Source organism: Hypanus sabinus, chromosome 20 (genome assembly GCF_030144855.1).
Source record: "Hypanus sabinus isolate sHypSab1 chromosome 20, sHypSab1.hap1, whole genome shotgun sequence".
NCBI classification, from domain to species: domain Eukaryota; kingdom Metazoa; phylum Chordata; class Chondrichthyes; order Myliobatiformes; family Dasyatidae; genus Hypanus; species Hypanus sabinus.
Window position 1 is genome coordinate 13,683,963 of NC_082725.1, and position 24,722 is coordinate 13,708,684.

Genomic DNA, 24,722 nt, shown 5'->3' on the forward strand with positions numbered 1-24,722 from the left:
TAAGGAATTTAATGTTTAGATTTTGAATGAGTTCATGATGCCCCTGCCACCTCCCACTACATTAACAGTTCACGACCACTCCCTGTCAACTACCCTCTCAATGAGGTATCAAGGGATTTTCAATTACAGTAAGCACCCCATTCTTGTCTATTCTGACTACGCATCTAAGAACTGTGATACTTGTGAAATCATACTTCAACATAGTCAATGGCTTCAGGGAAAGCAAGCAGCAAAATTGTAAAAATAGAAAAAAAATAAGGCACCATCCAACATCTTGAAATAAACAGAACTATTTGTTTGTCTTCATTCATATTATGAACGCTGTTGGAAAAATTGATATTGTAGCAAATATTTATATCACTTCATAAATAGCTGGGACGACGCAAATTAAAAATCTTTTCTTGTGCCTTTTAAGCTATACAAAATAGTGTTCTTTATTGCATCTAGATATCATGATTTAGTTTGGAGAAGGAATGGCTGGTCACGTTGAAACTAATGCACAATAGAGCCTTGCTGTACCCAGTTCCCTCATAAAGCATATAATGAACTGCCAGTTTAGTACATCAATCCTCAGTGGAAAGTTTTCTAATCCAGCCCCTGTAGGTCATACAACTTTGGAATGGTTTACGATGGCCCACTTGTCTCTTTTGAATGTCATCCTACTTATGTTGAATCAGGTTTATTGAAATGATTCCCCCATGTTTTATTTCCAAATTACTTGTGCATGACAGCTCTAATGCTTTGGTAGCTGAAATTACAAATGTCATAAGTCTGTTTGAGCTGCTGACCAACTGTTCTCCGGGCAGAACTCAACTGCGATGCCCGCTTTATCAAGAAAAGGCCTTCGACACCTATCATGTGGGCTGAGTCATACCAACCTGAGAACAACAGCACAGCACAACCAGCACCCACTGAACGGGACTGCACTTCAAACTAGCATCCCGGGGGAAGGGTGTGAAAGCGTGTTTCGTTTTGGGAAAAGAACAGCTTGCCTAAGATTGCTATATTTAACATTTATTTCAAGTTCAAGTTTATTGCTATTCAACAGCTGAACAAAATACTCTTTTTTTGGGGCCAAGGTGCAAAAGGTATAGTTACACACAACACACATAGTTAGGAACCAGCACATACAGACACAAAATAATATTAGCACAAGTCCCTGAGTGGCCTGGTCTGAAGATTGACTGGTTCATGGGATAGGTTGACATATAGTGTGAGGTGCATTTTTATGTAAGTCTGTCTTAATTGTCACGATTTGTGCTGGCAATATCGGAACCCAAATGCAGAGGAATGAAAGATGTAGTGATGGTGACTACAGTTTATTCATAATAATTTCAAAAGAACATCAGGGGCTCGGCCAAGCAACACCATGAGAAGTAACATTCTCAAAGGTAGGGCCCCGCAATTGTGCTACTGGGGACTCTACTTAAATAATACAAGTAACCACAGAATCTCTGAGACTGTCGAAATAAACTTAACAAGCTTCAATAGAAGGCATCAGGAGACCATATTACAAGGAGGACATCACTCGAGAAAAACACAAGGAACTCTAAATGATTCATGACCATCGTTAAACAACAATTAACTAGTTCAGGTGTTCTGAAAACCCCAGTGCCCAATGCTCTCTGGCGTCCCACACAGGCCTGGAACACTCACTGCAATAATGTTACTGGTGCTATTATAATAAAACAAGCAGCTGTATAAATATGTGAAACACAGCAGCCATGAGAGGTAAAAAGTGACCAGTGCAGGATGAGAGTGCGTCATAAATGACTTGTGGGTAGAAATCAAACACTTTCTGCCATGAATGTAAATACTCATCTCTTAATGTTACTTCACAAGAATAATTTATTGTTATCTTCACCCCCCTGGCAAAAGATATAAACCCACCAGAAGCTGACCAGCAAAACAGGTGAAGAGGATGAAAACCAGAACGAGGAAAGCAGTTCCAAAGGAAATCGCAAGAACAGGCGTTCTAGAGCGAATCAAAACATTCTATTTAATATAAGTGCATTTTTGATGAATTACACACATCAACATTATCAGAATTAGCAAAGACACATTTTAGTTTTTGCCAGCTATCAAATCTAAAAATGTCACAATTATATGAACTGCAGCTACTTTTGACATGTAGCTGGTGGTCCTGTGGTACATACCAAACCCCACAAGAGGCAATGAGACATTAAGAAATGAAATAAAATTGAGAAATACAACCTCTAATATCTTGCACAGCCACTGCAGCGGGCACAACTCAACAGCCCAGTGTGTTGAAGCAACTGTGTAGATTTTGCAGTCAAGAATGGAGTTTGAATTCACAGTTGTTTAACTCAGGGCTGAGACTGGTGGGTAATGGGGTAGCAGTACTTACTAAATCACTAAACTGCAGCGGATGGAATGACGTTATTTCCAAATTTATTATTTTCCTTGTGTTTCTAATCTCAGCCACCATGGGAAAATGATAACCTGTAATCCTGCCCATCAAAAAAGGGAAAACTTAGCAATAAAACACATCTCGAGCTTTCAAGAAATTAACTCATTCATGCCCAGGTGGAGGCTGGTAAAGGACGGGAGGAGGCTGATCCTTGGATTGCACTTCGGTTTTGTCACGACCAATCGTGGCATTAATAAAAAAACATGAAGTGGATGCAATCAGTTAGGTTCATTGACCCTGCTAACATGCACTGCAGAGACAAATCTGTAACGTAAAAGACTTTATTTGTTACATGAACCTTAGGTTAAATGTTCTGCAGATTTGTGGATACAGAGATAAAGTGATTGGTGTGGTAGCCTATTATTTGTGTTGGATTATTATCCAGCATCCTGAACTGTTGATCTGGAGGCGTGAGTATGAGTTGCAGATCACAGTTACAAAATTTAAACTCGTATAACTAAACATACCAGGAATACTAAAAAAGTTCAGTAATGGTAACAGAGAAACCACCAGAATGGTAATAAAACCTATCTATTTACTAATATCCTTTAGGGAAGAAAAGATCTGAAATTCCTTTTTGGCCTCGTCTGTATGTGACTCCAAACATATTGATATGGCTGACTTCTGAAATGGCCCAGAAAGTTACTCATTTCAATGAGCAATAAATGCTGATTCTGATAGCAATATCCGTACCTGGTGAATAAATATAAATTGTAGAAAATATGTATTAATATGCTGTATTATAGAATCAAATACCTAGAGATGTACAAAACAGGAACAACATTATCAGTCAATTTTGATAATTGCTGAATGAAAACCAAAGTCAATAGAAATCATATATACAAGGTCACAAACTGGAGAAAATCTGCAGATGCTGGAAATCCAAAATAACACACATAAAATGCTGGAAGAACTCAGCAGGTCAGACGGCATCTATGGAAAAGAGTAAACAGTTGATATTTCGGGGTGAAACCCTTCATTAGGACTATATATTTATAAATATTCAATTATTTATAGGTACAAGGCAATAATGAAAATATAGGTTTGAAGCATCATTAAATACTTGCTTTCTGATGATCAAAGTGACAGGGTTAATGATTTTTTTAACTTGTAAAGAGTTTTATACCTCAACTCTGCACCTTTCACAATTATTATAGAAATAATGTATTTCTCCATTATTATGTATCATAGATCAGTCTTATGCAGAAAATCACATTGACCAGCCTCCAGGGTCAGAAGAAACGGAATAGTAATGATTAATAAGTCTATCAAGACTTCCACTGAAATCTCACTGGCTACCCTGCCTCTGGAACTTGCTTCCTGGACTAACGTCGGGAGGTAACTCATATTTTATTAATTAACTTTCCTTGTCAGCCCAGGTGGCAAAAACAGGATGAAGTCACTAAGAAATGCTTAAAATAGTGCCAATTTTTACTCTGATCTGACTTTATATTCACAGCAATAGATTAAGTTGTCCATTATTGTCACTGGTGTTGACATTGGGTCTATTTATTTATTCATTCATTTGGAGATACAGCATACTTCAGGCCCTTCTGTCCCAACAAGCCGCACTACCCACAAGGGGAGGGGTTGGGGTGGGGAGGGCATTACTGGAAGTTCGAGAAATCAATGTTCATGCCATCAGGTTGGAGGGAGTGTAAGGCGTTGCATCTCCAACCTGATTGTGGCCTTGTCACAACAGTAGAGGAGGCCATGGACTGACATGTCGGAATGGGAATGTCCATGAAAGATGTATTAGTAGGGTAAGTAGGCATCATGCATTTAATTAAAATTACATTTATATTATTTAAATTACACATCTCATATATTTAACTGTAAAGGGTAATTTGTTTCCAAACAGCAAAGGAAGAAGAAGAAGGTCCAGATTTCCCTTGACAGCACTGAGATCTGGGTTGGTGGGCCTGGCAGAATCATAGACCTGTGCTGTACTCTATGACGATGAGGGCAAAAGTCAATGTAGAAGCCAGCTTATTTTTATACACGGGTACAGGCTTGGACGGGTGCAATGAAAAACTTACCGACAACAGCATCACAGACAGAATAAAGTCCTGATATTTCCTGACATTAATGAGTGATTAAATTTAAACCTCCTCAGAAACTTGCAAGGATTTTTTTAAAGTAATGATAGAAAATAGAACAGATTTAACATAGAGTCTAAATTTTAGACCACTTTCGATGAAAGTTAAACTGCTCTTGGGCCATTGGCAATTATCATAACCACTTCTTCTCCAGACAAATAGAGGCCAGAGATGATTCAGGGATAGATAGGCAAATATGTGGTGCCTGCAAAGAGATGAAATAAGCATTACTTCTACCTTGAGGAGCAGCAGCCTCCATTGTTATTGGACTTCAGATTTTGTGAGCCATTTGATTTTGCACAGTGACTATCTGCGGTGCCCATGGCATTTGAAAGATGGAGGCAATGCATTTTAGAGCTAAGCCGACGAATGAAAGGAAGATGGAATAATTCATCTTCCAAGCTGCAGCTTCGCTCTAAGAGTCAGAATCAGAACCTGAAACCAGGGGTTATTATCACCGACATGAATCACGAAATCTGTTGTTTTGCAGCAGCAGAACAGCGTAGGACATAAAAATTTACTTTAAGGCTCATAAATAAGCAGACAGACAAACAAATAAATTAATAAAGTATATACAGACAGATAGATGTTGTGTTGTTCTGCCAAGCATTGTGGGCATGCTAAATTAGCATCAGAATCTGTGGCAACACTCACAGGCTGTCCCCAGCACATCCTAGGTGTGTTGGTTGTAAACACAAATGACACGTTTCACTGTATGTTTTGATGCACTCCTGATAAATAAGCTGAATCTGAATCTGAAAAAAGCAGGGAAGAATCTTTCTACATTGACATTGTCCTATGCTGCCCGCCTTGACCCGCTGTTCCATGAGCAAGTAACTTGGAGAGTGATTTGATGCAGGGCCTAACAGTGCCTTTCAAATGGGTCCATCTTTAATGTGGGAGAGCAAAGTGGAGAGCCAGGAATTCACCTTCGTCTTATTGCCATGGCAACCCTCATCTGTGCCTGTTGGAAGTGCTAGCACTTTCTCCCCTGCATTGATGGAAAGGTCTTCCTGTCTCAGAGAAATGTAAAAGAATGGAGAAACGGCATGGAAATCATCCTCGTTGATACATTCGTATACACTTACTTTGGCAAGACCAGAATCTGAACGATGAAGATGCAGGAAAATATGAGGCAAGCGCAGGTGACGTAGTACTTGAAGGCTGGAAGTGGAGTTGCTCGATACTGTAATAGTTAACAAAAATAAATCAATTAATGATCTGCTATAAATTTCCAGCACTCACTTAACAGCAAGCTGATGTTTTTCAACCAGAATGGCACCCACATACCCATGGACAAACCTGGAACATAAAAGAATTTGAAAAATATTTCCAAGCATCGGTGGTCGACCTGTATCAGCAGAATTTGAATGGCAGTAATTTGTCCTGTTAGTGTTTATCCAACAAATGTCACACAGGAGCTAATGACAGGAAGTTTTCACTAAGTGTTAAACATATCTGTGCAGAATAAATAGATGACTGTGTAATTTAGTTTTGCAAAATTTAATTTTAAATGCAAACATATGTATATACAAGTGGAACATAAGCTTTAAATAATAAAAGAGAGGTCATATGTACCTTTAGGAAACTATTGAGGGGTTAAATTGGATTTTATGTAGTCTATTAAATGCTATGCAACCAACTGAGCTTTGAAAAAAGGGCTTGAAATGTCCATATGTATTTCTATTTACAAAGGGTTTGTGCAATGAACCTAACTAATTGCTAGCAGCATGCAGAGCAGTGAATGAAATTATTTATCAGCTTACAACACCGACAGAATTAGTTCTGCTATTTGCCAGTCCCACATTCCAGCTAACAGCTTTTCTTAACCATGCACAGTTGAACGTGACCCTGAAATCAGTGAAGCTGCTGACTTATGGGTGGAATGGCAGCGGTTCACATAATGGTTTACAGCACCAGCGATCGTTCAGTTCCCGCCGTTGCCTGTAAGAAGTTCGTACGTTTCCCCCATGACTACATGGCTTTCTTCTGGGTATTTCCACATTCTGAAGTTGCAGAGGTTAGAAAGTTGTGCATGTGCTATGTTGGTACCAGAAGCTTGCAGACTGTCCCCAGCACATCCTTGAACTGTGTTGGACGTTGACCCATATGATTAATACATGTACATTGAAACATACAGTGAAATGCGTCATTATGTTAACAGTCTGCACAAACCAAGGATGTGTGGAGGGGCAAGTATCAACACACATGCATTTGACTTAAAAGTTTTAGACCATAAGACACAGGAGCAGAATGAGGCCATTTGGCCCATCGAGTCTGCTCTGCCATTCAATTATGGCTGATCCTTTATCCCCCTCCTCAGCCCCAATCCCCGGAACCTTTGATGCTGTATCCCATAAGAGTACGCTGTATCCCATCCCGCCCCGCCCTATGTAACCTGGCCTGCACAAGTTCTACAAATTTGCCGCCTTCTGGTTAAAAAAAATTCTCTGTATCTCAGTTTTAAATGGACACCCCTCTATCCTGAGACTGTGCCCGCTTGTCCAAGACTCCCCCACCACATGAAACATCCTTTCCACATCTACTCTGCCTATGCCTTTCAAGATTTGAAAGGTTTCAACGAGATCCCTCCTCATCCTCCTAAATTCCAGCAAGTACAGACCCTGAGCCATCAAATGTTCCTCGTATGATAACCCTTTCATTCCTGGAATCATCTTTGTGAGCCTCCTCTGAACCCTCTCCAATGCCAAGGCATCTTTTCTTAGATAAGGAGCCCAAAACTGTTCACAGTACTCAAGCTGAGTCCTCACCAGTGACTTATAAAACCTCAGCATCACATCCCTGCTCTTGTATTATAGACATCTTGAAATGAATGCAAACATTGCATTTGCCTTCATCACCACAGACTCAATCCGCAAGTTAACCTTTAGGGTGTTCTGCACATGGACTCCCAAGTCCTTTTACAACTCAGATTTTTGGATTTTCTTCCCATTTAAAAAATAGACCACAGTTATTTCTTCTACCAAAGTGCATGACCATGCATTTTCCAATTCATTTGCCACTTACTTGCCCATTCTTCCGATCTAAGTCCTTCTGAAGCCTGCCTGTATCCTCAACACTTCCTGCACCTCCACCAATCTACATATCCTCTGCAAACTTGGCAACAAAGCCATCTATTCGGTCATCTAAATCATTGATATGTGACAAAAAAAAGAAGCTATCCCATCATCGACCCCTGCGGAACACCTCTAGTCACTGGCAGCCAAACAGACAAAGATCCTGTAATGATTTTGATGTAGACGTTGAAAATCAAGCTAATGTCTTTAACTGAGGTGATCCAAACTATAAAGGGTTTATAAATCCTTACAGATTAGGTGCTTGTTTTTTTTTTCTTTCTGCTTGAGCAAATGTAAGTATTTTCATGTTTTTCTATTCCTATTTGAAGTTCAATACAACACACACAAAATGCCAGAGGCACGTTCAATTCCATGGATGCTGCCTGACCTGCTGAGTTCCTCCACCATTTTGTTTGTGTTGTTTTGAATTTCCAGCATCTGCAAGAATCTCTTGTGTTTACGAAGTTCAATCATCAGCAGGAAATGGGTAAGTTTAAAATGACATATTTTGCCATACAAAGTATGGTGCATAGTTCCCTGAAGGTGGAATCTCATGTGGATAGGGTGGTGAAGAAAGCTTTTGGTATGCTGGTCTTTACAAATCAGAGCATTGAGTATAGGAGTTGGGATGTAATGTTAAAATTGTACAAGGCACTGGGTGAGGTTGAATTTGGAATATTGTGTACAATTTTGGTCACTGAATTATAGAAAAGATGTCAACAAAATAGAGAGAGTACAGAGGAGATTTACTAGAATGTTACCTGAGTTTCAGCACTTAAGTTACAGAGAAAGGTTGAACAAGTTATGTCTTTATTCTTTGGAGCATAGAAGGTTGAGGGGGGACTTGATAGAGTTATTTAACATTATGAGGGGGATAGATAGAGTTGACATGGATAGGCTTTTTCCATTGAGAGTAGGGGAGATTCAAACAAGAGGACATGAGTGTGGTGAACTACATATACCTGTCTGGACACGCCCCCTGCTGACTGCTCCTGTGGCTCCTCCCACAGACCCCTGTATAAAGGCGATTGAGGCCTGAGCCCGGCCTCTCAGTCTCCAGGATGTAGTGTGGTGGTCACTCACTGCTTGTTCCTTCTTCCAGTCAATAAAAGCCGATATCTCGCCTTTACGTCTCAGAGTGAGTTATTGATGGTGCATCAATGAGTTGAGAGTTGGGGGCAAAAGTTTAGGGGTAACACGAGGGGGAACTTCTTTACTCAGAGAATGGTAGCTATGTGGAATGAGCTTCCAGTAGAAGTGGTAGAGGCAAGTTCGATATTGTCATTTAAAAAAAAATTAGATACGGATATGAACAGGAAAGGAATGGAGGGTTATGGGCTGAATGCAGTTCGGTGGGACTAGGTGAGAGTAAGCGTTCAGCACGGACTAGAAGGGCCAAGATGGCTTGTTTCCGTGCTGTAATTGTTATATGGTTATATAAAGTAAATCCACCTTACTGGAAGGAGGTGCCTCATGGAGTGCATGCTAGCATTTCCTTCGGCAACTGTAAGTGAATGGCCAGGTGAGAGACCATGGAATGCAGAGCAAGAACAGAAGAGAATCAGCAGATGCTGGAAATCCAAAGCAACGCACAGAAAATGCTGGAGGAACTCAGCAGGTCATGCTGCATCAGGGGAAATGAACAAAAGGTCGACATTTTGGACCAAGACCCTTCTTCAGTACTGGAAAGGAAGAGGGAAGACGCCAGAATAAAAAGGTCAGGGGGTGGGGTATCGAAGCAGGATAGCTAGATGCAGATAGGTGAAATCAGGTAGTTAGGTAAGGTAAAGGGCTGGAGAGGATAAGCAGAGGGAACAATTCCGAACAGTGTCAGGAGAGGCAAGGAGGGACGGTGGGGTGGTAGACATATGAGGTGGGGGAGATGGTGACATAGGTGAGATGAAGATGTCCATTATGGAAAGGATGAGTAAACCAGGGCTGTTCTCTTTGGAGTGAAGGAGAAGGAGAGACAACGACAGAGGTATATAGGATTATGAGAGGCATGGATAGTGGGAACAGTAACACCTTTTCCCCGGCAGCAATGACTAATACCAGAAGACATCAGTTTAACATGTGTGGAGGAAAGTTCAGAGAGGACCTCAGAGGAGGAAGTTTTCCACAGAGAGTGGTAGGTCTCTGGAACACAATGTCGGGGGTGTGGTAGAGGTTGATACAATGGGGGTATTTAAGAGATCCTTAGATAGGCACATGGATGAAAGCAAAAATAGGGTTATGAGCTATGTAGGAGGGAAAGGTTAAATTGAACCTGGAGTAGGCTAAAGGTCACAGGTTGAAGAGCCTGTACTATGTTCTAACATCCCTCAGTCTCTCAGCTGGACATATCTACCAGGAGAATAATAGCTTTAACTCAATTTCATCATTGGCTAAGGCTCAATATGATCTGTAATGATGGTTTGGAGTGAAAACTGTGAAATTGCGAAGCAATAACTGCAGGCTCCATACAGGCAAGCACATTTCTGTGTGTAAACAAAGAAAAGGAGATTTGTTCTGGTGCTGTGTGTTTGAAATCAGGGATGACATAAGAACTGAAGGAGTGGATATTGACTGATTGTTGATAAATGCAATCAAATGAGCAGTGGAAGAGGCAAGCAGTGCAGTTGGCAGAAAATACCATTTGAAAATGAACAACACACACAAAATGCTGGTAGAACACAGCAGGCTAGGAAGCTTTGCAAATTCATCTAAACTCACTTGACATGTTCTTGTACTGCTTTCAAACTCTTTAATAAGATAAACTCCTGACTTTGTCCTTCTTCGTCATCATCATTCTGTGCAGTGCCATATGACATCATGAGAATGTGCGGGTGTTGTATGACATCATCATGGTGTGCCATGTCGAATGATGTGGGCGATCATGGTCTTTCCATGACCATAATTATTCTTGGTAAATTTTTCTACGGAAGTGTTTTGCCATCGCCTTCTTCTGGGCAGTGTCTTTACAAGATGGGTGACCCCAGCCATCATCAACACTCTTCAGAGATTGTCCGCCTAGCATCAGTGGTCACAAAACCAGGACTTTTGATATGCACCAGCTGCTCGTATGACCATCTGCCACCTGCTCCAATAACTTCACATGATCCTGACTGGGGGTGGGTGGTGTGGTGTGGTCAAGCAGGCTCTATGGGGACCTACAGGTTAGCGGAGGAAAGGAGCACCCCACTCCTCCTTTGGTAGAGATGTATCTCCATCCCACCACCCCTTTAACCTCCACTGCCCTTTTTATTACTGCCTCCTTAGCATGTGCTTCAAAGACCTTCTGCCCTCTTGTACATACAAGCCCTAGAAATGTTTCTGCATTTAGAAAGGCACATTAGACTAGTGACAGGTGGTGGGCCTGCGTGCGTGTTGGCATTAATCTTTCACATTGAGCCATCGCAAAGGCTGTTTCTCTGCTGGCATCACCATTGTGGTAGAAGTCAAAAGAGATTACAGGTGCTGGAATTCAGAATAAAAACTATCACACCTAGGAGCAGATTTAGGCTATCTGGCCCATCGAGTCTGCTCTGCCATTCTACCTTGACTAATTTCTTTTCCTTCTCAACCCCCCCATTCTCCTGCCTTCTCCCTGTAACCTTTGACAGCTTTACTAATCAAGAACCTATCAAGCCCTGCTTGAAGCAGACCCAGTGGCTTGTCCTGCACAGCTGTCTGTAGCAATGAATTCCACACATTCTCCACTATTTGGCTAAAGGAATTCCTCCTCAACACTGATCTAAAGGGACGTCCTTGTATTCTGAGGCTGTGTCTTCTGGTCCTAGACTCCCCCACGACTGGAAACATCCTTTCCACGTCCACTCTTTCTGGGCCTTACAAAATTTGTTAGGCTTCAATGAGATTCCCCCTCATTCTTCTGAACTTGAGTACAGGCCCGGAGCCATCAAACACTCCTAATGCTTCGTACACTAAGTAAATAAACACTGTTAATAAATACAGAATGCTGGATTGACATGGGGGATCAAGACCCTGCTTTGAGCTGAGAGGGGACTCGACAGAGACCCAGCATGTAGTAGTACAGAGGGGAATGGGAAAGAGGCTGGTAGGTGATAGGTGGAGCCAGATGGGGGGGGATGAGGTTGAGCCAATTTGTGGAGGCTGGCGGTGGGGTGGGGAGAGCAGCAGTGGAGGTGGGGATGGTTTGGAACAGATACAGTTGGTGACTAGTGAAGCCAGATAGAGAGTGGATGAATGGCAGATGGTGCCAATCTGTTGAGGCTAGGGAAGGGTGGCAGTGGGGATAAATTGGAAGAGAGCTGGCTAAGGATCATTGAAGCCAGTTGGGGAGGAGACGACAGGCAGAGGTGAGGGAGTGGCTGAGGATGGTGTTGAGAATGGCTCAGAACAGAAGCTGTACATGCTATATCTTGCAGTTCTGAAACATTAAATTAATCCTAAGGAAAGCAAGAGAGCTGAAAGATGCAAGCCTTAGTTTGTTCTTTACCTAAAGTGAGATGCACATGAATCACATGGTAGTTTCATGATTTATGCAACTCACTTACTTTGACATATAACCGGCAATGGATTACCTAAATGAACACGAATAATTAATCAAACAACATAATTACAATATTACTCAATTAGTACTGAAATAATACATGACAGTAAGGCGATAAGTAGAGTCAGACAGGAAGGGGGTGGGCGGGAGGGAGAGGGAGAACAAAGGGCCGGTCGTGCCAGGTTGTAGAGGTGGAGCAGGTGGGAGCGATGGTTTGGAACAGAAGCTGGTAGCTGCTGGGTGATAGGTGAAGCCATGATGAACAGACGAAACCAGGTGAAGGGAGGGTGACAGGAAGGATGAACAAAGGGAATGTGGGAAGAGAGCAACGTTGTGTGTATTACCTGAAGTCTGGATAGGTGTGGTTTAGTTTGGTATGGCTTGGCACATTTATTTTTGTCACATGTGCCAAGATACAGTGAGGAACTTGCCCTGTATACTGTTTATATGGCTCAAATCACTGTACAGTGCAATGAGGTAGAATAAGAATAAAAAAAAATAACAATGCAGAATAAAGTGTAAATGCTGCAGAGAAAGTGCAGTGTAGGTAAACAACAAAGTGCAGGATCATAAAGTGTAGACTGTGAAGCCAAGAAACCATCTTATCAAGCAAAAGGTCCATTCAAGAGTCTGATAACACCACAGCATGGAAGATGGTTGGTTTAGTGGGAGAGCAGGGAGTAACACATAGAATGTGGGATGGCTGAGGGATGAGATGAGGCTGAGGACAAGGGGATGGGTATCGGGGGGGAGTATCACCAGTTTAGAGTACAGGAGGGTGTCGAGACAGATGGAGTTGGGGGATGAGGCGAGGCTGAGGACAAGGGGATGGGTATCGGGGGAGTATCACCAGTTTAGTGTACAGGAGGGTGTCGAGACAGATGGAGTTGGGGGATGAGGCGAGGCTGAGGACAAGGGGATGGGTATCGGGGGAGTTATCATCAGTTTAGTGTACAGGAGGGTGTCGAGACATGGAGTTGGGGGATGAGGCGAGGCTGAGGACAAGGGGATGGGTATCGGGGGAGTTTAGAGTACAGTTGAGACAGAGGTCAGCTGCTGGTAGGACTAGCAGGCTGGCTGGCACAGTGAAGGTGTGAAGGAGACTGAAATGAGTTGGGAAGGCGGCGAGAGCAATGGGGAGGTAGGTAACTTACAGAGGACCTCCTCACCGAGGGAACTCAGAAGCAGGTTCAACCCTCAAGCCTGCTCAGGCTAGTCGTGCTTTGCTGAAGCAGGACCGAAACCTCACTCCTATATACATTAACGATCACAAACTGATGGAGGAACTCAGCAGGTCAGGCAGCATCTATGGAGATGAATAAGCAGTCGGCGTTTCAGGCCGAGACCCCCCTCGGACTTGATGCGGCACCAACGTGAAACAATGTGGCACCTACCTCCTTTTCCAATTCTTGATTGTGAAAGAAAAGTGAAATTCGCTGAATGTCGTCCGATTTTAGCCACTGCCTGCAAAAGCAAACTCATTTTTTTATAATGGCAAACAAACAAAACTGCAGATACTAGAATCCGAAACAAAAAGAGAAAAAACTGTACACGCTGCGGCCTACCAGGTGCCAGAGCACCTGGTAACTCAGGTCTGTAAACCCAAATAAAATGAACAAAGATCAGGAGTATCCCGTTAAGTCTTCTCTGCCATTCAACAAGATCATGGCTGAATGGATCGTCACCTCAATGCTGCTTTCTCACTCAAACTCGATAACACTTCACCTCTGAGACTACTATCTATTTATTGACCTTTTTCCATTAATAAATATTCAAAGATTTTGGTTTCACTGCCAAAGAGTTCCGGACTCATGATGCTCTGAGAGGATTTTTTTTTTTTTGCTTCATATTTACCTTGAATGGCATCTTTTTTTAAACAGTGATACTTACAGGCAGTGGCCACTTTACCAGGTGCACCTGCTTGCTGATGAAAATATTTTCTTTATTGGTTTATTGAGACACAGTGTGGAATAGGCCCTCCTGGCCCTCTGAGCCACACTGCCCAGCAGTCGCTGATTTCCCCCGCCGGCTAGTCACAGAGCAACTTGCAATCAGCCGGGGTAGCTTGAGTACCTCGGAAGCGGCTGATCTCCTGGGATTTTCATGCTCTCTCTAGAGTGTACAGGGAAAGGTGCAAAAAGCTGAAAGCACCCAGTGAGTGGCTGCTCTGTGAGTGAAAACGGGAGAGGCCAGAGGAGCAAACACGAGGGAATCTGCAGATGCTGGAAATTCAAACCACAGCACACACAGAATGCTGGTTTTCTGCCAGCATTTTGTGTGTGTTGAGGTCAGAGGAGACTGGCCAGACTGGCTCAAGCTGACAGGAGGGCGACAGTAACTCAAATAACCACGTGTTACAACAGTGGTGTTCAGAAGACAGTCTCTGAAGGCACAACACGTCGAAACTCGAAGCAGGTGGACTATGCCAGCAGAGCACTACAAACATATACTAAATGGCCACTTTAATAGGTACAGGAGGTATCCATTAAAATGGCCAATGAGTGTTAGCTTCAATCTGGTTTTGTTGCTCTCCTAAATTCCAGTGGATGTACTTTGTTTATAAAACTGTTCACTCGACACAAGCTACTTCTTACCGGTATTAGTCCAGTAAGCATTCTTAATCTGCTTTTATGTTCTATAATACCTTTAATAAAGAGAACGATACTACATACAATGCCTTATATAAATGAAGTACAGTGCATTTATTTTTGTATTCGTCTCCATTTACAATAACCGATAATGTTTCGGATAAAAATATTGAAATTCAAGAGAAATTGGTGCTTAAATTCAAGGCAGAATTTGAATTTGCTTTAATTCATTATTCTTGTAAAGTTGTATAGCCATGGAAGACTACAGCACAGAAACAGGCCCATACCAAGTCATTCAAACTGCCTACTCCCATTGACCTACACCTGGATCGACACCTACACCTTCACACCCCTACCATCTACATACCTCTCTAAACCTCCTAAACATTGAGATTAAGCCCACATACACCACTTGTGTCGGTAGCTTGTTCCACACTCTTACAACCCTCTGAATGAAGAAGTTTCTCTTTATGTTCCCTTTAAACTTTTCACCTTTCACCCTTAACCCGTGACCTCTAGTTGAAGCCTGGACCGGACAGCATCCCAGGGCGAGTACTCAGCGCAGCACAACTGGCAGGTGTGTTTATTGATATTTTTAATCTCTCCTTCTCCCAGTGTAGAGTGCCCTCCAGCTTCAATTTAACCACCATTGTCCCTGTACCTAAAAAGACCAAGGTAACATGCCTGAACAACTGGTGTCCTGTCGCATTCACCGCAATAATATGCAAATGCTTTTAGAGGCTGGTCAAGGATTACATCTGCAGCTTGTACCACCCACACTGGACTCCCAACAGTTCGCCTACAGACACAACTGATCGACAGATGACACAGCTCTACACACCGTCATTACACATCTGGAGAAGAAGGATGTTTATGTGAGAATGCTGTTCTTGGACTACAGTTCAGCATTCAACACCATAATTCCATCCAGGCTCGATAAGAAGCTCAGAGACCTCAGACTTGACCCTGCCTTGTGCAGCTGGATCCTGGACTTCCCGTCCGATTGCCAGCAGGTAGTAAGAGTGGGCTCACTCACCTTCAACCCTCTGACTCTCATTACAGGAGCTCCTCAGGGCAGCGTACTGAGTCCCCTCCTTTACTCCCTGTATACCCATGATGGTATCGCCACCCACAGCTCCAATCTGCTAATTAAATTTGACGATGATACTACATTGATTGGCCTTATTTCAAAAAATAGCGAGGTGGCCTACAGAGAAGAAGTCATCTCTCTGACATAGTGCTGTCAAGAAAACAACCTCTCCTTCAATGTTGCAAAAATAAAGGAGCTGGTTATGGATTACAGGAGGAATGGAGACGGGCTAACCCCTTTTGACATCAATGGATCAGGGGTTGAAAGGGTAAACAGCTTCCAGTTCCTCAGCATCCACATCACTGAGGACCTCATGTGGTTTGTACACACCAGCTGTGTGGTGAAAAAGGCACAACAGTGCCTCTTCCACCTCAGACAGTTGAGGAAGTTTGGTATGGGCCCACAAATCCTAAGATCTTTCTACTGGGGCACAATTGAGAGCATCCTGACTGGCTGCATCACTGCCTGGTTTGGGAACTGTACTTCTCTCAATCGCAGGACTCTGCAGAGAGTGGTGTGGACAGCCCAGTGTATCTGTAGTTGTGAACTTCCCATGATTCAGGACATTTACAAAGACAAGTGTGTAAAAAGGGCCCGTGGGATCACTGGGGACCCAAGTCATCCCAACCACAATTTATTCCAGCTGCTACATCCAGGAAGTGGTACCGCAGCATAAAAGCCGGGTCCAACAGGCTCCGGAACAGCTGCTTCCACCAGGCCATCAGACTGATGAACTCACACTGATTTGAGTGTACTCTATATTACATTGAATATTCTATTTATTATAAATTACTATGATTGCATATGGCACATTTAGATGGAGAAATAACGTACAGATTTTTAATCCTCATGCATGTGAAGGATGTAGGAAATAAAGTCAATTCAATTCAATTCACCGAAACTCAGTGGAAAGAGCCTACTTGCATTTACCCTATATATTACCCTCATAATTTTGTATACCTCTAAAAAATCTCCTCTTAGTCTTCCAAGGAGTAAAGTTGTTACCTATTCAAGTTTTATTTCTAACTCAGGTCCTCCAGACCCGGCAACATCCTTCTAAATCTTCTCTGTACTCTTTCAACCTTATTTACATCTTTCCTGTCTAAGTGAGCACTATATAAAGGCACTTAATGTTGTCTTGATTGTACCCATTATTGTGTAAGGATAACTTAAAGACCACAAGACATAGGAAGAGAATTGGTGCATTTGGCTACTGAAGTCTGCTCCGCCATTTCATCATGGCTGATCCATTTTTCCTCTCAGCCCCAATCTCCTGCCTTCTCCCCATATCTCTTCATGCCCTGACCAATGAAGAATCTACAATCTCTGCCTTAAATATACATAAAGATTTGGTCTTTACAGCTGTTTGCAGCAACAAATTCCACATATTTACCACTTTCTGGCTAAAGAAATTCCTCCTCATCTCAGTGCTAAAAGGACGCTCCTCTATTCTGAGGCCATAGGAAACATCCTCTCCGCATCCACTCTTATCGAGGCCTTTCAACATTCAATAGGTTTCAATCAGGTCACCCCTCATTCTTCGGAATTCTAGTGAGTCCAGGCCCAGATCATCAAATGCTCTTCATATGATAAACCACTCAAATCCTGGAATCGTTTTCATGAACCACTTTTGAACCTGTAGCTGTGTATGTTATTTTTTAATATTTCTTATTATAATTTATAGGAATTTTTTATGTTTTGCACTGAACCGCTGCTTCAAAACAGCAAATTTCATGACATATGATGGTGATAATAAACACGATTCCAATTCTGATTTAACTCCCTGCTTCTCCAGCACAAGCGTCAGGAACTCGTGACAGGGAAAGGAAATTGTGAGGGAGTCTGCTCATTGAGACAGAACATCCCCTGCATGAGACCCCTTCTGTTTTTCAGAGGAATTAAAGAGAGAGGCTCGAAGTGAGAGTTACAGCAAGTGATGCATCAAGAAGGGAGGCAGTACAGCACATTGATAAGATAAATCTTTTGACAGCTACATATGGGAAGCAATAAGCTACCATCTCAAATTGCAGGCACCCCTCCGTATTGAGCAATGATCTCAATTGAAACCTCATGAGTAATTTTGCATTTGTTAATGATGATTTGCTTGAAATATTAACCCTTTAAAATACCTTCACAGCTATTGAATCAAAGTGCAAAGTAAATTTATTATCAAAGTACAAATGTATGTGTCAAAGAGATTCATTTTCATGCAGGCATCCACAGTAAAACAAAGAAATCTGATAGAATCAATGAAAACCTACTCACAAAGACTGACAAACAGCAATAATTGTACAGAAGAAGACAATCTATTGTGCAAATACAAAAACAGACAAATAAAAAATGCTGAGAACATGATTTGTTGAATCCTTTAAAGAGTGTCCATAGGTTGTGGTATCAGTTCAGTGTGAAGTTAACCACATTGATTCATAGCTCGATGGCAGAAGGTTAATAACTTCATGAACCTGGTGGCGTGGGACCTAAAGCAGCACCTTGTACCTCCTTCCTGATGGCAGCGACGAGAAGAGGGCATAGCCTGGATGGTGGGGGACATTGAAGACGGATGCTACGTTCTTCAAGCAGTGCTCCTAGTAGATGGGAAGGGCTTTTCCTCTGATGGACTGGGCTGTATCCTCTACTTTCTGAAGACTTTTCCCATCTTGGGCACTGATGTTTCCATACCAGGCCATGATGCAATCAGGATACTCTCCACTGTGCATCTATAGAAGTTTGTCAAAGTTCTTGATGACATGCTGAACTTATGCAAGGTCTTATGAATGCTATGTAAAGTGCATTAGCCCCAGCTGCTGTGGCCATACGTCCTATGAGTAGCTTCCTACGCTTGCAGGATGAAAAGCACTCACTGAAAACAGCAGTGGACTTCAAAGTTCCTGTATTATCTGAAGCATCTTCTGATGTCAGCAGTGTCATTTTAAAATTGTGAACAAAGGTGGCAAGTGCCACAAAGTGCTCATGGTTGAACTGTCAGTGATCAATTCAAGTGTGAAGAGGTGCCCAGATGGCCCGATATCTGCCACTAAAGCCAGAAATAGTTGTGGTGTCAATAGTTGTGTGACTGATGCCAGGGGATGTTTTTCCTGCCAGGGTGAACAATGCCCATAGCAAAATTAGTTTGCACATTACTTTTAGTAATCATGAACCGAATAGCTTTTACATGACCTTTGCACATAAAAGGGGCACAATTGGGTCTCTTTACTTGGCAGTTTTCTCTGAACCCTTTTGGTGCCTGAAGGGATATCTTTATTGAAGGAAGAACAGTAAAATCACATATATTTTTTTGGCTCTTCAGTATGTCTTTATGATTCCTGTCTGCCAGAAAGGAAGGCCATGGCAGTAAATAGTCTGCAATGGTGCCATGGGATTGCACTTCGCTTACTTCACGGACGACTCCAGTAAGTTTTAGCTAAGCATCTCTGGAATCACTAGGATTGATTTGGGTCCCTGGTTAGGTGAAGTCTGTTATGTTCTGTAGCTTCAAAATGGTTAACTATATCAAAGGAAAACAAGAGAACTGAGAGATGCGAGTCTAAGTTAACTATTTCTTTTAAGCCAAGTGTGCGTGTATTATATGGTTGCACGATGACATGTGCAATTCACATATTTATACATATAACCCCTAATATATTATTTAAATGAACAAGAATGCTCACTCAACCAAGAAATATACAAGATTATTCAAATATTACTGAAATAGTAAATACACAACAAGGCCCACAGTCATCTAAGAGCCCAATGGAAGTATCCAATGGAAGAGCCCAATGGAAGTATCCAATGGAAGAGCCCAATGGAAGTATCTCCTCAAGAAGGATAGGGCCAAACCCACTAAAAGTTGAGTGAGGCATAAACACGGTTGTGCAGAAGAACACACAAAGAGGCAAGAGGTAGAACTTATGAAATATCCAGGTAATTGTGAAGGAGAAAGGAACATTTGCACAGAGAATTGAAGACACGAGAAAATCTGCAGATGCTGGAAATCCAAAGCGCCACACACTAAATGCTGGAAGAACTCTGCAGATTAGGCAGAGTCTATGGAAATGAACGAACAGTCAATATTTCAGGATGAGACCCTTCTTCGGGACTCATTAAAGTAATTAATCAGTCCTGAAGAAAGGTCTCAGCCCAAAACATAAACTGTTTACTCATTTCTTTAGACGCTGCCTGGCCTGCTGAGTTTCTCCAGCATCTTGTGTGTGTTGCATATAAAATGAAAGATGCAAGAGGGAAAAAGACAAGGAGATAAATAGGTAAGTCCCAGGGATCACATGGTACAAATGTATAGGGAATTGAATGTTAGATTTGACTGTGATCGCAGCTGGCTCAAAGACAATTTAATCAGACAGGACCATCTATTCAGTATTTAGATATGTCAGGATAAAATCTCCTGCTGATCCAGAAGGCAGAGCAATTAAACATTCCTGTCTAAAGTATGTCCCAAGCGATTCGATTTTTAATTCTCAGGCTGTAACACAGTCATTCCACTGAAACGTTATCTGGGTACAACCGCTGGCTTTTAGGTTCTCATTCAGTTGCCTTGCTAATCAAATCAGACCTGAATCTTGTACACAGTCCATGTCGGGATGGAGGTGGCAGTGGGGAGAGGGTACCTAGCTGTTGTTTTATTTCTCTGTGTTTCCTGTCATGTGCACAAGTTTGTACCTGTAGGCATAGGTGCGATGGAAAACCCATTTGTGCTGGTATAAGCACATCACATCAGATACACAAAATTCAAAGGAAAACATACATTATACAAAAATTACAGAAGGGAGAATACTATTAGAACAAAAAATATAGTGCATTGTAGTGCAAAGTAGTCGTTGCGTTACTGTACTGAGGCTGTGAATTAGGCTGTGCACATTGGTTCAAGAACTGAACTGTTGAAAAGAGGTAGCTGTTCTTGAACCTGGCAGTGAGACTCTTCAGGTTGCTGTAGAGCCTTTGTTTCATTGCCTTCTGTTGGTTTTATAAAAGCTTTCCAATCTTCTTACTTCCCACTATTTTTTTCTCTATTTATGTGCCGTCTCATTTGCTCTTATGTCGTTTTTGACTTCCCCTGTCAGTCACAGTTGCATCATTCTGCCTTTAGAAAACTTCTTCATTGGGATTTACCTGTCCTGTGCCTTTTGAACTGCTCCCAAAAACTCCAGTCAGTACTGTTCTGCCATCATCCCTGCTTGTGTCCCCTTCTAATCAACTTTGGCCAGCTCCTCTCTCATGCCTCTATAATCCCTTTACTCCACTGTAATAGGGTTACATCTGACTTTAGCTTCTTCCTCTCACATTATGGGGTGAAGTCTATCATATTAGGATTACTGCCTCCTACAGGTCTCTTAATCTCCCTAATCGAATCCAGTTCATTATACATTCTGGAAGAGCCTTACCCCCAAAGGACTCAACAGCAAGCTGCTCTCAAAGTGTTACGTTCCAACTCATCCCACAAACTGCAATTTTGCTCAATTATCTGTCCTTCCTGACAAACTCACTACACAAGTCCTCTGATTGTATACCAATTGCCCCCTCCTCACCCTATTACTCTGTTTCCCATCCCCCTGCCAAATTAGTTTAAACCCTACCCAACTGTTCTAGCTAACCTGGCTGCAAGGATATTGGTCCCCCTTGGATTCAGGTGTAAACCATCCCTCTTGTTCAGGTAAGTACTTCCTATGATGGAGAAGGATGTTCCTGTGATGTATTGTGTAGAGTCCATTACTCTCTGCAGCTTCTTATGTTCCTGCAGTTTAGAATAGCCGTACAAGACTGTGGTACAACCAGTCAGGACACTTTCAACAGTACAGGTTCAGAGACAAGCCAAACTTTCTTAACCTTCTATGAAAGCAGAGAGGCTGGTACACTGTTCTTCTGATAGCATTTTCTTTATTTTTGTATTATACCAGGCAGCCTTTGACTGATAGATCTGCTAAGCTTGTGCAGTAAATACTCCAACGGAGGGAATGTATGCACGGTTGCTGATACAATACCTGGGGAGGTCAGAGCTCTGGAGTTTGGAGGTGAGGGATCAGCATATATGCTGTGGGAAGCAGAGGTGGCTCTGACGGATGACATTTCATTGAAATTGGAAGTGAATGTGTTTATAGTCATTTTAAGTCTTTCTACTTTACACTAAAATCTGGCCCATTTCTGTGATGATAGTTGCTTTCTCGATCAGGGGTTTCCAACCTGGGGTCCATTGATGACCCCTTGCTTAAAGGCATCGGTCCACGGTGAAAAAAAAGATTGGGAAACCCTGTTCTAGATCTACTTTGCTGTTTCTCCAATCTCTGGCAGGTTGGTGGACATACAGTTGCGCATTTGTCTTTATGAATTAGAGCACTATCAAGTGGTAATATAGTAATTTGGCTAGATTTTAGATTTATTTTTATAATTTCACCTACGTTATTCTCCAAAAGAAGAGTAGGGCTTGTGGTGAACTACATATACCTGTCTGGACACACCCCCCCCACTGACTGCTCCTGTGGCTCCTCCCACAGACCCCTGTATAAAGGCAATTGGAGGCACTGCTCCTCCCTCAGTGTCCAGGATGTTGTGTGTGGTGGTCTCTTGCTGCTGATAGTGCTCTCTCCTCCAGCTAATAAAAGCCTATCTCTCGCCTCACATCTCCGAGAGTTATTGATGGTGCATCAGGGCTGAAGGGTTTGTTTCTGCCCTGCATTAGTCCATGTGATGAGATAAAAAATCTTTAAATTTGCTCAAGTTATAGAGATACAAACCAACATTCCCTTTATTTTTTTACAGCTGTGTGATCAACTACTGAACTGAGTTGAATTGACTTTATTTCTTACATCCTTCACATACACGAGGAGTAAAAATCTTTATGTTACATCTCCATCTGAATGTACAATGCACAAGTTATAGTAATTTGTAATAAATAGCACGTTCAGTAAGATATACAACAGAACAGGCAATATAGCTCAGAAATAAAATTGTGTCAGTGTGAGTTAATCAGTCTGATGGCCTGGTGGAAGAAGCTGTCCCCGAGCTTGTTGGTCCTGGCTTTAATGCTGCGGTACCGTTTCCCGGATGGTAGCAGCTGGAACAGTTTGTGGTTGGGATAACTCGGGTCCCCAATGATTCTTCGGGCCGTTTTTACGCACCTATCTCTGTAAAGGTCCTGAATAGTGGAAGTTCACAACTACAGCTCTGAGCAGGAAGTTTTACACACAGACATATAACTGCATGGCACTTTAAATTAACATTATATTTTTTAAAAAGTACGGCTGTGTGGCCAACAGAGGCTAGATGGGTGGTCGTGCACCTGTGCAGCTTAGGGGGAACAGTGTTAACTGTCCCAAAAAGAATCATTAGGCAAATTGTGTGACATTATATTAAACTCTGATTTTAAGTTCCATATTATCTGCTTCCTCTTTATTCTGAAAGAATACTTTAATGTAAACTTACTTTTGTGAATTAATTCCATCAATAGCTCGGATCATTCTTTCGTTTAACTCCTCCTCAAATCTTCTTTTTTGTGACTTTGTTCTGTAATAGTAAAATTAGTTAATCTTTTGGTGTTTAGAGTAAAACACTTTGTCTGCCAAATGTGACATCATGAAATTGGGGGAAACTTCTAAGGGTACATATAATTTGCTTGACACAAGAATGCATAAGGTTTTGCAAATAGTTAATTGTTGGTCTTAAAATTGTGTTTCATGACAGTAAGAGCAATAAGACTAAAAGCAGGGTGAAATTTTGGAACAAATCTTATGTACAGTATATGCAGCCAAACTCTTACTTGTACATTGAGTTTCACTGAATGGTTTTTACATTTATATTTATCATATACTCTTGTTTATTCCTTATTGTATTTTTTATATGTTGCATTGGATCCAGAGTAACAATCATTTCACTCTCCTTTACACTCGTGGCTGACGAATGACAATAAACAATCTTAAACCTTGAAAACACATTTAAAACGGACTGAGAAACAGGTTCTAGCCTGTGATACCAATTGGTCTGGGACTTCAAGAAGCGCAAGAGCAGAGAGGAAGACTAACTTTATTCTGTACCCCACGCTTCTGCAAGTGCAGGGGTATTTTCAGAGGCTGGTTGACTAGAAGATAAAGGTAAAACTAGCATCTTCATAGGCAGAGATGGAACTTAATGGCAGCCTAGTCCCTTAAAGAATTAAGGCATCAGAATTATTTGTATTTTACTTGTTTTGCATGTAGTAACATACTAATCTCTTGGCATATTCGTATTTTGATCAAAGCCATTTAAAAGCTTGGTAGTTGTATAAAATTCCTTGCTGTTCATTTAATGAAGGCATTTTCACCTCTGCAACAACTGTTATTAAAAATTTACAGTATTGTTAATTCATCCTAATGAAAATCTCAGCAACCTCAAATTTAAGAACAAACATACTATAGGCCAAGGGTTCCCAAACTTTTTTTTTATGCCATAGACCAATACCATGAAGCAAAGAGTCCACAGATCCCAGTATGGGAACCTCTGCTGTAGGCGATCACAAGATGATGAAGCAAAAAGATCAACACTAACCTTTCTGTACATCGATGGAAATGGTATCGAACCATAGGCATGTCCTGCAAAAACAGAAAGATATTTGATTGTTATTCACTGGAACAAAGTGAAAATGATAAGAAAACATGCCTCCACATAAGTTGGAGTTTATCCTTAATTGATATGCTAAATAGCTTCTCTGTCATTCATTAATACCCATTCAGCCACATCACCAAAAATCTGGTAAGGCTCTGAAAACCTGTGCCAACCAACTAGCAGGAGTATTCAAAGACATCTTCAACCTCTCACTGCTACATGCGGAAGTTCCCACTTACTTCAAAAAGGCAACAATTATACCAGTGCCTAAGAAGAATAATGTGAACTGTCTTAATGACTATTGCCCAGTAGCGCTCACATCTACAGTGATGAAATGC

At 41.8% G+C, this 24,722-nt stretch overlaps 1 protein-coding gene across 1 annotated transcript in view; it reads right to left on the bottom strand.

Moving 5' to 3' along the window:
- The window catches only part of LOC132378312 (adenylate cyclase type 2-like), a 507,293-nt gene that overhangs the window by 72,679 nt on the left and 409,892 nt on the right, over positions 1-24,722 (bottom strand). Inside the window, exons 14-18 of the mRNA XM_059945128.1 lie at positions 24,328-24,371; positions 23,230-23,310; positions 13,515-13,584; positions 5,619-5,716; positions 1,891-1,975 (exon numbers count right to left, since the gene is read on the bottom strand). Coding sequence (XP_059801111.1) covers positions 1,891-1,975; positions 5,619-5,716; positions 13,515-13,584; positions 23,230-23,310; positions 24,328-24,371 — 378 coding nt within the window. The remainder of the gene's footprint in view (positions 1-1,890; positions 1,976-5,618; positions 5,717-13,514; positions 13,585-23,229; positions 23,311-24,327; positions 24,372-24,722) is intronic.